Here is a 16,217-nt window from a genome sequence, read left to right as displayed (position 1 = left end):
TAGATAGGTTCATTTGTGTCGTATTTTAGATTCCATGTAGAAGTGATAGCATATGGTATTTGTCTTTCTCTTTCTGACTGACTTAACTTAGTATGATAATCTCTAGTTGCATCCATGTTTCTGAAAATGGCATTATTTTGTTCTTTTTCTAAAATAAATTTATTATTTTATTTTTTGGCTGCTTTGGGTCTTCATTGCTGCATGCAGGCTTTTCTCTGCTTGCGGTGAGCGGGGGCTACTCTTTGTTGCGGTGCGTGGGCTTCTCATTGTGGTGGCTTCTCTTGTTGTGGAGCACGGGCTCTAGGCGGGCAGGCTTTAGTAGTTGTGGCTCGTGGGCTCTAGAGTGCAGGCTCAGTAGTTGTGGCACACGGGCTTAGTTGCTCCAAGGCATGTGGGATCTTCCTGGACCAGGGCTCGAACCCATGACCCCTGCATTGGCAGGTGGATTTTTAACCACTGAGCCACCAGGGAAGCCCCATTTTGTTCTTTTTTTATGGCTGAGTAGTATTCCATTATATACATATACCACATCTTTATCCATTCATCTGTTGATGGACATTTAAGTTGTTTCCATGTCTACGCTATTGTGAATAGTGCTGCTATGAACATAGGGGTGCATGTATCTTTTTGAATTATAGTTTTATCTGGATATATGCCCAGGAGTGGGATTGCTGGATCATATGGTAACTCTATTTTTAGTTTTCTGAGGAACCTCCATACTGTTTTCCACAGTGGCTGCACCAACTTACATTCCCACTAGCAGTTAGGAGGGTTGCCTTTTCTCTACACCCTCTGCAGCATTTGTTGTTTGTAGACTTTTTAATGATGGCCATTCTGACTGGTGTGAGGTGGTACCTCACTGCAGTTTTGATTTGCATTTCTCTAATAATTAGTGATGTTGAGCATCTTTTCATGTGCCTATTGGCCATCTGTATTGCTTCTTCAGAGAAATGTCTGTTTAGGTCTTCAGCCCATTTTTGGATAGGGTTGTTTGGTTTCTTGTTGTTGAGGTGTATGAGCTGTTTGTATATTTTGGAAATTAAGCCCTTGTTGGTCGCATTGTTTGCAAATATTTTCTCCCATTCTGTAGGTTGTCTTTTTGTTCTGTTTATGGTTTCCTTTGTCGTGCAAAAACTTGTAAGTTTGATTAGGTCCCATTTGTTTATTTTTGTTTTTATTTCTGTTGCCTTGGGTGACCAAATTAAGAGCACATTGGTACGATTTACATCAGAGAATGTTTTGCCTATGTTCTCTTCTAGGAGTTTTATGGTGTCATGTCTTACGTTTAAGTCTTTAAGAGGTGAGGCAGCTTTGATTGAATAGGAATTGAGGTTTGCAAAAGATAGAAACCTAGAAAGAAAACAGTGTAAGAACCAAGAGACCAAAAAGTATAATGATGAGTTCATCAGCTGTGACAGAACGGGAAGTCCTAGCACAGTTGGGAGCCGTTGGAAAAATAAACATAAGTCCTTGAATTCTCTGTGCCTCAGTTTCCTCATCGACAAAATGGGCATACTAGTGGCATCTACCTCTTTCAGGTGCTGTGAGGATTAACTGAGTTAATCTGTGTAAAGTGCTGGAACAGTGTCTGGCACATAGAAGGTACTTAAAGACAGGCTGTTGGTCATTTTCCAAGTTGTAACTTCTCCACACATCAGTAAGATGTGTTTTCTTTCTGATTTCCTTGACAGCAGGCATCTCTATGTGGTGAGATCTGCCTTCTGTGAGAGGGGAGAAAGGAGGGGAGGGAGCCCCTGGGGCCAGGCTGCATGACAGCCAGAATGGACACAGGCTGCAGGACAGCCAGAATGGCCACATTCTTTCAGCAGCCCTAACTCATGGACCCTCAGGAGCTGGGACTAGGCTTTATAGAGGGAAGACTGGGCAGTTGTGTCCATAGAGGAGAAGCATTAAGGGCATTTTGCTTTAGAAACATGGCTAGATACTCTGTGTTGGGGAACTGGGTGCCCCGAGCCCATCATTGGCAGCAGGGAAGTCATGCCCAGCAAGCTTAAAAAGCAGAATTGTAGAGAGCACCACAAGAGCCTTCAGCCAGGCCAAGTGGGGGAAACGGGACAGGGCAGAGCTTCCCTTCCACTATCCACTTAACCAATGCTACCTCCCCTATTGGACATTTCTTGAGGGAGGTAATTAACCTCTATTTCTCTTCCTTCCCTTAGAAGTCCAGAGGGCTCCTCTCTCCCATTCAGAGTACTCCAGGGAGGCTGACAAGACTGTGGAGTATCGGCTTTAACAGGTGACACAGCCTATTAGGTTTTTTTTTTTTCTCTTATACGTAAGTTTTCTGAGTTGTGGTATACAGATGAATTTATTTTTTATTGGGGTATAGTTCTTTTACAATGTTGTGTTAGTTTCTATACAGCAGGTTCTCATTAGTTATCTATTTTATATGTATTAGTGTATATACATTAATCCCAATCTCCCAGTTCATCCCATGCCCCCCTTTCCCCCCTTGGTGTCCATATGTTTGTCCTCTACATCTTTGTCTCTAATTCTGCCTTGCAAACCAGTGCATCTGTACCATTTTTCTAGATTCCACAAATATGCGTTAATATATTTGTTTTTCTCTTTCTGACTTACTTCACTATATATGACAGTCTCTAGGTCCATCCACATCTCTACAAATGACTCAACTTCGTTCCTTTTTATGGCTAATATTCCATTGTATATATGTACCACAACTTCTTTATCCATTCATCTGTCGATGGACATTTAGGTTGCTTCCATAACCTGCCTATTGTAAACAGTGTTACAGTAAACATTGGGGTGCATGTGTCTTTTTGAATTATGGTTTTCTCTGGATATATGCCATTATTACTCAACATAGTTTTGGAAGTCCTAGCCATGGCAATCAGAGAAGAAAAAGAAATAAAAGGAATCCAAATTGGAAAAGAAGAAGTAAAACTGTCACTGTTTGCAGATGACATGATACTATACACAGCCACCAGAAAACTACTAGAGCTAATCAATGAATTTGGTAAAGTTGCAGGATACAAAATTAATGCACAGAAATCTCTTGCATTCCTATACACTAACAACGAAAGATCAGAAAGAGAAATTAAGGAAACAATCCCATTCACCACTGCAACAAAAAGAATAAAAATGCCTAGGAATAAACCTACCTAAGGAGGTAAAAGACCTGTACTCAGAAAACTATAAAACACTGATGAAAGAAATCAAAGAAGACACAAACAGATGGAGAGATATACCACGTTCTTGGATTGGAAGAATCAATATTGTGAAAATGAGTATACTACCCAAAGCAATGTACAGATTCAATGCACTCCCTATCAAATTACCAATGGCATTTTTCACAGAACTAGAACAAAAAATCTTAAAATTCGTATGGAGACACAGAAGACCCTGAATGGTCAAAGCAATCTTGAGGAAAAAAAAAATGGAGCTGGAGGAGTCAAACTCCCTGACTTCAGAATATACTACAAAGCTAGAGCAATCAAGACAGTATGGTACTGGCACAAAAACAGAAATATAGATCAATGGAACAGGATAGAAAGCCCAGAGAGAAACCCACGCACCTACTGTCAACTAACCTATGACAAAGGAGGCAAGGATATACAATGGAGAAAGGACTGCCTCTTCAATAAGTGGTGCTGGGAAAACTGGACAGCTATATGTAAAAGAATGAAATTAGAACACTCCCTAACACCATACACAAAAATAAACTCCAAATGGATTAAGGACCTAAATATAAGGCCAGACACAATAAAACTCTTAGAGGAAAATATATGCAGAATACTCTTTGACATAAATTTCAGCAAGATCTTTTTTGACCCACCTCCTAGAGAAATAGAAATAAAAACAAAAAATAAATAAATGGGACCTAATGAAACTTAAAAGCTTTTGCACAGCAAAGGAAACTATAAACGAGATGAAAAGACAACCCTCAGCATGGGAGAAAATATTTGCAAATGAATCAACGGACAAAGGATTAATCTCCAAAATATACAAACAGCTCATGCAGCTCAATATCCAAAAAACAAACAACCCAATCAAAAAATGGGCAGAAGACCTATATAGACATTTCTCCAAAGAAGACATACAGATGGCCAAGAGGTAAGTGAAAAGATGCTCAACATCACTAATTATTAGAGAAAAGCAAACCAAAACTACAATGAGGTGTCACCTCACACCGGTTAGAATGGACATCATCAGAAAATCTACAAACAATAAGTGCTGGAGAGGGTGTGGAGAAAAGGGAACCCTCTTGCACTGTTGGTGGGAATGTAAATTGATACAGCCACTATGAAGAACAGTATGGAGGTTCCTTAAAAAACTAAAAATAGAACTACCATACGAGCCAGCAATCCCACTACTGGGCACATACCCTGAGAAAACCGTAATTCAAAAAGACACAGCCTGTTGTGTTTTACAGCTGTGTTGGTTTCACAGAACCTGCCCGTTTAGGAAATGGTTTCTGGGCTGTGCGCAGGTCCCACGGGATGGGTAGGAGGTGGCCTTTTGGGACGACGACATCTTTCCCCCACTTACAGTTTTGTCCCTCCCCCGAAACAGTTAAGACACTCAGCCCAGGCCAAGAGGTGAAGTTCTTGTTTATTGTTGCAGCAACTCTTACAGACATTAGCGTTCAGTTAAATAAAGGAAGAGAACACATTAAATACATCACAACCCCCAAAACGGTATGGAGGAGGGGAGGGAGGGCCAGCCCGGTGACCAGACTGTCAGAGGAAGTACATTCAGTGGGTGTGCGGCATCAACATTCCAGGCTCACGTGTATATAGATCTTATTTATATATTTATTTATATTTATATATAGAGATCATTGAGTTTTGTGTATACAAAGAACCATATTGTTACAAATACAATACTGTACTTCTCCCAGCGCTTTACAATAAGCTCTATTTCACCCTCTTTACAGAACAATAGTACAAGTTCATACTCTAGGGACTGCTGAATATGTACACGGAATTTCCTTCCCACACGGTCCTCACGACTGCCTTGATGGAGGGTCGGGACGTAAGATCAGTGTTGTGTGCTCAAGTCGGACTCAACCAGGGAAGGAGCAGACAGACATGAAACTCAAACCAGCAAGTGGCCTTGTAAGTGGGAGAGTAAACACACCTAAGAGGAGGTGCCCTTGGTTGTAAACATTGTTAACAGCCTCACCGCTGGGCTGAGGGACCCAAGAAGGGCTTGTGGGTGGGTCTCATCTGCATGCGGACGGGGTGACGGGTGTGAAAAGGGGTGGTGGGAGTGATGGGGAGGTAGTAGGTTACTCTGGGACTCTCTGAGGCCAGTGCTGATGGGCAATGTTCAGAAAGCAGACCCGGCTGCAGGGACTCGGAGTCCAGTGCCCTGTGATGGGCTCCAGGCCTGGAGGAGCCGCTCCAGTGAGGGGAGCAGGCTCCAGGCATTGGTCTCTGGGGGCTTCGTCCTCTCGTGAACCCAAGGCTGATGGTGGCTCCCTGAAATGCTCACATTTGAAAAGGCAGAGGCAGGGTGGGTTCTGGTGCATCCTGGCTGGACCAGGAGGGGTCGACGGATCTAGGAATCTGTCCCCAAAGCTGAGTCACCAGCATGTCCTAGCCAAGTGGCAAGAGTGGCTTTCTGCCCGGGGCCATGTTTGGGAAGGCTGTTCTGTACATAGTCTTCCCCATTACATGGGGTTTCAGATATTTACATATGTAACTATATATACTGGGATGTCAGAAGGGAAACAGACCACCACTTCCCGTGGGACTTTCAAAAACAGTTACTATTAAGATTCTGGCTCCTTGGTTAACTTCCAAAGGTGGGCTGATTCCCTCCATCCAGTGGGAGCAGGGAAAAGAATACACTACAGCCCTCTGAACCTGGACCAAGCTCCGGAAACATTCGCTATCTGGGCGTGAGGAGCCACTTTTACGAACACAGAGGTACGTGGTGGGTAATCTTATGCTGAAATGTTAGCCTTCTAGGAGAGTTCACCACACTGGCCTTTTCAGCACCTGTCAAACTTCCCAAGATTTTTGTGCAGTAGCAATAGAAAGTATATTCTGTCTCTTCTCTCCTTTGGGTGAAGAGCCTTATATAATTATGTGGGAGGCTGCCCAGGGACATGCTGGTGGGGTTCCCATCCCCTGGCGGATTGCGGGGGCTCGGAATGGGCCCTCGGGCAGGCGGCTCAAGCGGTCACCCTGGGAGCAGGTGGCATGAGCCTCTCTCCAGTGACTTCCCAAGGCTCCTCATGCCTGAAAATACCACCCAGAACGCTTCATTCCTACTTTACCCGCTCCTTCTGGCAAAGGAAAGGTGAACTTAGGCCTCTTTAGTATTTAATTATATGTCATCAGACACTACGGTTTGGTAAATGGAGCTGAGGTTCCCGCTCCTCACGTTTGCAGTGGGTCAGCCTTGGGGCTGGTCTCCCAGCAGCATTCAGCTAAGTGTCCTCAAAAGTCATCCAGGGGTCCCAGACTGCCCAGCCCGGAGAAGGGGCAGCCCCTTCCTAAAGGGGACATGCGGGCAGCACAGCCACTCTTCAGCAGGGCCTGTCCCACGGCCACACTGGGAGTCCAGCCACTGACGCCACTGAAACAACCAGCTTTCCTGACTCTAAGCAGAAAACTCAAGATGGCACAGAGATCCCAGGGGCACTGACCACACAGCTCTCTGGCACAAGTATCTTGTTCCCAACCTTTTCATATTCACTTTCTCCCTCCCTGAAATCCCTCCATTCGACGTATAAATCCATACTATCCAACACCTGCTCACCGGGTTCCTATTTCCATGGACACAACATAAATAACGCAGATGTTGAGAAGAGGGACTATATTAATATCACAAAATATATTAGTTTCTCTTCCCCTGTCTTTGCAGAGGTCACGAGCAAAACAAACCAAAAACCAATCCAAGCCACACCCCACCCACATGAAAACAAAATGCTCTTTGGACCAAGAGTAAGTGAAAACTGGCTCAGAATCATGATATTACTAAAACATCTGCACCAAACTGAGACAAAACCCATGGACATGAGGCACCTGATAAAACACGTAATGTTCCACACCAAATAAAAGCTCTTTCAGGCCCACGAGGCAGCAAGATGTTTCTGGAACACATTTGGGGCTTCTTAGGCATCGCTTGAGGTCATGATTGTCCCCTTAGTTTTGTGGTTTATATACTGTTCTGGGCCCTCAAATGTCACATCCTGCCTCATGGTCCTGAGTGGAGAACAAGGCTGGTCTCACCTTGGGCCAGGAAGCATAACATGATTCCAGCGGGCCTCATCTTCAAGGGGAACAGTCCATCGCTCCCAGACTCCCAGTGTGGGATGTGTGTGTCGGGTGGAGGCACGAGGGGAGTCCACCAGAACATTTCTAGCCAAGGCGGTGCTGGCAGGGCCAGGCCTCAGCCTCAGAGGGGCGGTTCTCTCCAGACAGGGCTCACCAGTCCCTGCAGGCCTCACCTGCTGGGGGAAGGGGCCTCACATGGAGGTGACGTGGGTTTTCCAGGGGCTCTGGGTGCCTCACTGGCGGCAGGGAGGAGGGAAGGCTGAAATATATGCAAGTGAGACCGTGTACGTACGTGTGATGTAGAAGGAGGCAGGAAGCACCTGCCTGTGTTTAGCTAATGGTTGCTAACCTTGGGAAACCAGGGTGCCCTGGGAATCGCCCAGTTCTCTGCAACACGAAGGTATTCTTGTCCACGGCAGTTCCCCTTCTATCCTGGGTGAAAAGGTTTGCATTAGAAAACACAATTATGTTGAAACTAAAACTACAGAAGAGGCATAAGGTTGGCTCAGAAATTCTGGGCAGAAATAATGTATGATGCCCCACGTACATGGTGGGCAGGCATATCCGTAAAGACACGGGCTGGTCCTCCCTGTTACTACCATATTCCCAGAAATTGACTGGAAGAGAGCAGAGATCAGTGGTTGGATCATAGGCACTGCTGAATCAGCTTCTTCACCACCCCTAGGAGTTCCTTCTAAGAGGTCTGCACCTCTTGGGAAGGGAAGATCCTTCCTGAGCGGTGACAACCCTCTTCAGGACCCCCAAGGGCCCTTCAGGATGGTCCTGGGCAGATTCTGGGTGGATACTGGCTGCTCTCCAGCCTCAAGGGAGTGCATACAAAACTTCCCTGGTGTTAAAAACAACAAAAAAACCAAACTAGAGAGAGACAGAGAAGGAGGTCTCTGTGGATTCTTTTCCTTCTGTGTCAAACCGAGTGCTGGGTATGAGAGGGGAATGTCTCAGTGGGCACACAGATGTAGCACGAGAAACACAACCACAAGTGAGGAGAGTCCTCCATGCATGCTGCCCGGGGGCGGAGGCGTGGCTTCAGATGTAGACGGGCTGTTCCTGGGCCGTCAGCAGTCTGTACATGGCAGCCGGCATCGTCTTCATGTGAATCTGAGGGCAGAAACGCACTTTAGCGGGGGGACCAAGGCTCTGAGAGCTGTGTGGGCACTGCCCCAGGGCTAGCGGGAGAGGCGGCACCTCTTGCTGTGGGACGCCTTTGAAGGTACACCCCTCATCCCCCCACCATTCCTAACAGGGGCCTGACCCAAGTGGCCTCCAGGAAGTACGGAATCCATGGGCTTCTAAAAAGTTAGGGTTGACAGAGAGTGGACAATGAAAACCAGGTAAGGTGGTTTATTTCCCAAAAGCTCTTGCTCTCACCAGGCCTGGTTGTTTTTTTTTTTTTTTTCAAAAGGACAAAACCCTTAAAACAGTAGGACCGCTGTGGGGTTTTGCTGCTCCTGCCTCCCTCCCTCCCCCCGGCCGGAAATCAGCCCCAGAACAGCTGTTCTGACCCCTGCCCAGCCATACCAGGGAACTGTCTCTGGGGAGCTGTTGATTAGATTTGAATCTGACTTAAAATCTTCCAGACACATTTGGCAGGATTAGCTGGGAAAAATGGAGAGAACTTGGGCAGCTATGGAGAGAAGATGCCCAGATCGGAGAACTAAAAAGAGGAGGTGGGCAAGAGGTGATGCCAGAGGAGAAGGCTGAGGGTGACGTGACGGGATTTTGAGGAGCAGCTCTAAGATAACCACTCGTTACCAGGTTTAAATTCTGGTCCGAGACAGACTGTTCAGTGTGGAGGTGTGCTGAGGACAGGGAAGGACACTCAGGAGGGCTTTGTGGAGGGGGCGAGCGCACCAGGGGGACCCCCAGCCCCCGACTCTCCCTTACCTCCCCAACAGCATTGGAGAGGATGTGCACGATCTTCTCGTGTGGGGTGGCGACCACGCTCTGCCCGTTGATTTCAATGATGCGATGTCCCACGCGGACACCTCCTCTCTCCGCTATTCCCCCTCGCATGAGGCTGCAGATCTATCAGAGTCAAAGGCAAAGTTACCCACCCTGGCCTGCATCGCCTGCTAGGGAACTGGGTGGGGGTGGGAGACTATCTTTTCTAGAATCCCCCATCCCCAGCACTGTCATCTCTGAGGAGCTGCCATGGTCAGGCTGTGGACATTTACATCTCTTTGTTTCTTTTTATAAGAGCTAGGACTCTGGATGCCCAGATGGCCCCCTTGTTCTTGCACTCTGCACAGGGGACGCAGCACGTCACTGGATTTCGCGGCACAGTGAATTCTGAGTACTTTTCATCCCAGCTCGGTCTTGGTAAAAAGAGCTGTTTGGGCCTGTCACAGAGCTGCCAATGTTTTCAAACTGTCAGCCTGTGTAACACAGTTTAGTATTATCTGGGACTCAAACACTGAACTGTGTAATGCTAGCAGCCCACTTTTTAGGGTCACAGTTACCTGAGTTAAAATGGGGCTAGAACCTGCTAGAACCCCACTTCGTGTTCCAAAGTGTGGCCAGCTAGAAGGCAGAAGCTCCCTTTGGCTGTCCCAACAAGTGGTTCTTGTTCAAACTGCCTCTGGCAGAAATGATAACATGGCTGGTTTTCGTCTCAGTGCAGCCAGGCACTGCGGTGGGCAGAGGCTGCAGGCTGGGGGAGGGCTCTGGGCTCAGTGCTGCAGGCTATAGCCACCCCTACCCCACACACAAAGCAATCGGAATTTCCCAAAAGAACATGGTTTGAATTTACAGAGCTGACTTTTTCACTCCTGACTGTGTACCTTTCTTTAAAAGCCTATGCAGGGGACTACCCTGGTGGGGCAGTGGTTAAGAATCCGCCTGCCAATGCAGGGGACACAGGTTCGATCCCTAGTCGGGGAAGATCCCACATGCCGCAGAGCAACTAAGCCCGTGCGCCACAACTGCTGAGCCTGCACTCTAGAGCCCGCGAGCCACAACTACTGAAGGCCGCACGCCTGGAACCCATGCTCCGCAACGAGAAGCCACCGCATTGAGAAGCCCACGCACCGCAGCAAAGAGTAGCCCCTGCTCACCGCAGCTAGAGAAAGCCCGTGCGTGGCAACGAAGACCCAACGCAGCCAAAAATAAATAAATAAAATAAATTTATAAAAAAAAAAATTAAGGGAGGAAAAAGAATAGGGTTTTTCTATCTGCAAAGATGAATGCAGAGAGAAGGAGGGCACATCCAAAATCTATAATATCAAGAAGGTTACAGATTTGTCACCAAAGCCCAGAACTACTATGAGTCCAGAACAAGGCAAACCAGGACAAAAAGGGAGTAGTCTTGACTATGGAGTTTGTGTTTGGGATGAAGAAAAAGTTCTGGAAATAGCACTGATGGACACAACCACTTTTGGAATGTACTTAAAGGCACTGAACTGTATGCTTAAAAATGGTTTAAATGGCAAACTTAATGTTGTGTATGTTTTATCACAATAAAGGGGAAAAAGAAAAGGAAGTATTTGAAGGCAGACATCCAGGTGATGAAAGTACTCTTTATCTCCCAAGTGCCAAATTCAGGTTAAAAAGGCAAGGCAGCGATCATTCAGGCATAACCCACAGGGCTGCGTTCTCAGCCTGGGCTGCACTGGTATCACCAAGGGTTTGGAAGCCCAGCCCCCAGGGTTCTTCGCCCACTGCCCTGGGAAGCTGCTGGCTGGGGGCGGTTGGGAAGGTGCGTACCTCAAACTATCTCAAGCTGGCAGCTGGGAGGGTCACCCTGCGCATCACAGAGTCGCTGGGCTCTGGGGCACATGGATCTGGGAGGGTCCCTCTCTTCCCCCACAGAAGGCACAGAATTCTCTGCCCATGGAGGAAGTGAGTCTGCCTTCAACCATTCGTCCCTTCCTTGCTGGATTCTTTCTGGAAAATGACCAGCTTTCAAGAACAGCCCCAAAACCCAAACCCTGGGCCGCGGTTTCGTGTGTCAGACGTTTGGAAAAGGTGTGGGGTTGCACTTACGATTCCGTTCTGGACACTGAACCCCAGCTGGTAGCGAAGGTCTGGTCTCCTGATCAACACGGTGGTCACTGGGGGACACCTCACGATATTCAGCTTGACCCGGGCCTGATTCTTCAAGCCCTGAAATGTGAATAAAGCACAGGGGATTCGATGACCATTGATGCCAACAAGAGAGAAATGCAGACGGCACCAAAGGCAAAAGATGCTGCACTGAGCCTCGGTTTCTTCGTTGACTCCACAGTGCCCCGCGTCCAGCCTGATAGCGCCTGCGTCGGACAGTCCAAGCTAGATTCTGTCAGCCTAGGGGAGAAAACCATTAGGTGTACGTGGAGCCCTTTTAGCCCACGCAGAGACCAGTTTCTGTGGGCAATGTCTTCATTTTGGGAAACAGGCTGCATTCAAGGCATCTGAAAAAGGCGATCGTCTGTGCAGCTAAGAGGAAAACTGCCACATGTACATTTTGGCTTGAAAGATGAAGGATGCACAGTCTGTCTCCTGGTCAGGTGGGAGACAAGCACGAAAGGAACTTTTTCTCTGAAACGCATACTCGTAGCATTTCCTCCTTTTCTAACAAAGGACAACTAATTCACACAACAGCCCAATTCATCAGGGCTTGCTGTCTCTCGCCCCTGGTGGTCCTGCTTCCCCATTCTCTCTGCCTGTTAGGGATTCTACAGTTTATCGACATTCCCACGAGTATCTGGGGGGAAGCAGGGCACAGAGGCAGGACTGCAGTCAGTGAAGGCCTCCTTGGGAGAATGAATAGGGTGGTAGGACCAGCGCTGGTGGAGAGGGAAGTAGGAGGAAATAGGGCTTAATGGTCATCTCCGATTTCATGCTCCCTGGTAACTCGTCCCTCCCTCTAAATTGGAATGGAGTATAGAGGCAAAATTGGTTTTTAAAGATAAAGAGGGACTCCCATCTGGTTTCTGAGCCTATTTAGAGAGCTTCCTTCACCCCGCTCTGATCTAAGCGGAGCTCAGGCATGTCTTCCTGCCCCTTGAACACACGCTCAGCAGGGACCAGAGCCCGGGTCTGCACAGGAGAACCCCTAGAAAATCATCACAAAGCTACGCTTTCCCTCATTCAGTCGGTGGGAAGCTGCTTCTCCTGCTGGTCCCGCCACCGACTTGTGAGCCTCACCCAAGAGGAAGGTGCCAGACAAAAGTAATTCAGTCCCGAAATGAACTCTCCCCGCCCCCCGACATCTCCCCAGCTTGCGTGCTCTGCCTCAGGCAACTCCCACTTGCCAGATGGTCCAGACCAAATGGCCAACAGCAGGTGCTTTCCAGCCCGCTTCCATCATGGCACACAGGGAAAGGGCCAGGGTAGAGAGGCCACACCGCTTGTGGCTGGAGGCCCTGCTTTGAGAGCTGAGGCGGGGAGAACTCAGCACTCCCGTCTGATGCCTGTCCCACTGCACTCCCAGCTCGCGAGGCCAGCTGATTGGGAAACAGCGCCAGGCCTGCCAAGGTCCACTCCTCCAAAGGGCCAGAGCTGAGGGGAGAAGCTCTTCCTAAAAGACGGTACTGTGGGGTGAGTGGACAGCCTCTCCACCAGCAGAGGAGGGACAGGCAAAGGTAGGCTCTATTCCACCAAGTCCATCGTATCCCCTGGAGATGCCCCCCTCACCCCCCTGCCCCATCAATTCACAGACCGGTCCAGTGTGTGCCCTCTATCGGCGAAGTGGAAAGAGAGGCCCGGGAGGACAATGACAAATCCATTTCAGCCCGAAGGGTGATCGCCTCTTAGTCTATAAATAGAAATCTGTAAGTTCCACAACCGCTGTGGCCAACTGTCACCCTCCGACCAGTCTGCAAACACTCTCTCTGCGGGAGGTCAGGACTTCTGCTTCACATTTTACGGATGAGGACGCAGACGTGGACATTAAACCTGCCTCGTCTGAGGCTCACTGGGGTCCGGACGGGGATAAGGGAGGCTCTGCCTTCCTCACAAGCACCTTGGCAAGCAGAGAGGTGAAAGTGGTGTTAGATGACTTTGGTGCCAACAGAATTTGTGGCAGGAGTGTAAATTGCCTCTCTGAGTGGCAGGAGGGACCCACACACCTTTTGCTTCTAAGTAATGAGCATACACTCTAGACTGAGGGATGGATAGGGGCTTTTTTGGCCCCTATGCTCGGCCAACAGGTCCTCAAAGTGGGGACACCCCACACCAGCAGCACCAGGACACTTTTGTTAGAAATGCAGGGTGAGGGCAGGGGTAAATTAGGAGGCTGGGATTAACATATATGCACTACTATATACATAACATAGATAACCAACAAGGACCTACTGTATAGCACAGGGTACTATACCCAATATTTTGTAATAGCCTATAAGGGAAAAGAATCTGAAAACGAATGTACACACACACACACACACACACACACACACACACACACACGGATAAATGAATCACTGTGCTGTACACCTAAAACTAACACAATATTGCAAATCAGGTATACTTCAATTAAAAAAAAAAAGCAAGAGTCTGGGGTCCACCCAGACCTACAGAATCAGAAACTCCAGGGGTAGGACTCAACAATCTGTGTGTTAATGAGTCTTCCCGATGACTTGATACACACTTCCTGGCGATACACTCAATTTTTGAGAACTGGTACAGACCACTGCTGCAGAACAATGAACTCACATGCACTCAGGGATAATCAGAGTCAAAGATGTCAGTTTACTACTCATACCTGTGGCCAGTGTGCTCCATGAGAGCATGGGCTAGCCACGCTAGGGGGAGGGTGACAGCCAGTTGGCCTGGTGCCCAGTCAGCCACCCCCATGTGTGTGAGCACCCCTAAGGTCACTGTCCATTAAAACCCATCCTGATGACGAAACTAGCCAAACCACCTGTCCCTGCACGCTGACTCTTGCCAGGCACCGACCTGGAGTCACAGGAGCTGTCTCCTTTAATCTCCTTGACAAACTGGCAGCTCTAATTATGCCCATTTTATAGAGCAGGAAACTGCGGCTTCACCACTCACCCAGGTTCACCCACAGCAAGATTCTGTCCCAGGTCTATTTGTATTCAAACCCAGAGCATTTTCGCCTACACCATGATTCCCCATATAGACAGTGGGAGGGTGTGTGTTATTCATGAGTAAAGCCTACTGGACAGAGAAGCCAGGGAGAGTGACAGAAGGACGAAGCTGTGCCCCCAGCCTTGCATGGGGCCGTGTTTTTAGTTTACTCGCCTACCTGGCGAGACTTCAGGGCTCTGGCTCCCTGGCTGCCCCACTTCCTTTGGGTGATTCCAGCTTGTCCTCTCAACGTGTGAGTTTTGAGGAGGTCAGTTTAATTCCCCACCCCCAGCTGTTTCCTCAGTCTCCTGAGTTGCTGTTTTCTGCAGGACTGGAGCCTCCCAGCGGCTGTGATTTGGCTTGTGGTGACGTGTGTGCACTCGCAGGCAGCTGTTACCAGCATCCCTCCGTGGTTTCTGAAACAGCTCTAGGAAACTTCTCCGGTTCAAGACATGTTTTCAAGTGAGAGCGACAGAATGTGCCAAGGGCGATTCTCCTGGGGGGAAGGAAGTCTGCGGAGGTCCGGGCCTCCCGCACAGCAGCAGGTCCCGTCACCCATGCCCACGGGGATGTGCTGGAATTCTTCCCCTAACAGTGGGACCAGCGGGGCTGGGTGAAGAGGCCTCTGCTTGGTCAGGAGACCTGGGCTGCAGCTGTGTTTCCTCCACCACAGCCCGGAGGGCCTTAGACCCTCTATTCCACCTTCTACTTCAGTCTCCACATCTTCAAAACAAATGCTGAAACCTACTAAGAGCTCTTCCACTTCTAATTGCTACGATCTCAGCCCTTGTTATGCATTTTTATTCTTTCCTAAGCACGTCTGCTGACAACACCACATCTCAACTATCATGCTCAGAAACAGCTATTTCTAACATTACAAATCGGCTTCTCTTTTGGGGGTGTTGCTCAGATACCACTCGTGCATATATTTCTTTTTCCCTTGAGAGCCCCCTCTTTATCACTCAATCAGTAGATATGTATGGATCACCTGCAATGTGCCAACACATGTGTTAGGCGCTGGGAGTTGGTGGAGCCAGGCCTCCGGGAGCTCAGGGGAGGGCTGCGGGCACAGGCAGGGCAGCCAGAGTCCATTCCCCTTTCTCTCCCCACATCACAAACTACAAGACCAGGAGTGTGTGGGAAACAAGAGCAAAGGATGATGAAAATAAGGAGCATGTTGTCAGAAACACAACCCTCCAGATAGAGCTACCCGCTTTAAATGTTTGCACCTATGAAACAGTGGGGTTGTTCAGGTATGTCTGTGAGGTACAGGAAAACCTTGGAGAGCTCCTGAAAAGCAAGAGAATGACTCTATTTTCTCTGTTACCTAAAAAGTCCACATCGCTCCGGTGGGTTCTTTTGTGTACATTGATTTAAGATGCTGATTTGTCCCTCAGTGAAAGAATTTCTAGACTGGGGATATGTGCTGCAAGACGAAGCCCAGAGAGATGGCAAATCTGAAACAACCAGACCACGCACTTGCTCTGCTGTTCCCCATCAATGCTTCAAGTTGGGTCCCATTAACTCGGATTTCTCAGCTGCCACTTTATTGGAGGTGCCGATTAAATAAATGGTCATTTCGTCCCCATGACAACAGTGGAATGGTGTAGCAAATTAAGAAATATGGTGGGAGGAAAGAGTAGGGAAGAGGGAACGGGAGAGGAGAGAAGCCAGAATGGTCTCTACAGCAACGGGAAAGCAGACCCGTGATGATCCTGTGGAAGGTAAGGAAGTGGTGCTCTAGTTTCAAAAAGAAAACAAATCTGGAGGGCAGGACCGTAGAGGCGATGGCACGAACAGGCGGTCTGCTAACATGCTTTGCCTACCAATAATTATGCTTTAGGAACTATGACAGGAAATATAAGAGCTAGGGAAGAAAGAAAATAATTCAATACCTGTAATCTATTCTAGAAACAT

At 48.2% G+C, this 16,217-nt stretch overlaps 1 protein-coding gene across 4 annotated transcripts in view; it reads right to left on the bottom strand.

Moving 5' to 3' along the window:
* Positions 1-4,576: 4,576 nt before the first annotated feature.
* The window catches only part of APBA1 (amyloid beta precursor protein binding family A member 1), a 241,043-nt gene continuing 229,402 nt past the window's right edge, over positions 4,577-16,217 (bottom strand). For all 4 annotated transcript variants that reach the window (XM_060154994.1, XM_060154996.1, XM_060154993.1 and 1 more), the window contains 3 exons: positions 11,274-11,393; positions 9,177-9,317; positions 4,577-8,390 (listed from right to left, as the gene is read on the bottom strand). In XM_060154994.1, the coding sequence (XP_060010977.1) occupies positions 8,319-8,390; positions 9,177-9,317; positions 11,274-11,393 (333 nt within the window). In that variant the 3' untranslated portion in view covers positions 4,577-8,318. The remainder of the gene's footprint in view (positions 8,391-9,176; positions 9,318-11,273; positions 11,394-16,217) is intronic.

The sequence above is a fragment of the Lagenorhynchus albirostris genome, chromosome 7 (assembly GCF_949774975.1).
Source record: "Lagenorhynchus albirostris chromosome 7, mLagAlb1.1, whole genome shotgun sequence".
NCBI lineage: Eukaryota > Metazoa > Chordata > Mammalia > Artiodactyla > Delphinidae > Lagenorhynchus > Lagenorhynchus albirostris.
This window is presented reverse-complemented; position numbering and strand designations above follow the sequence as displayed.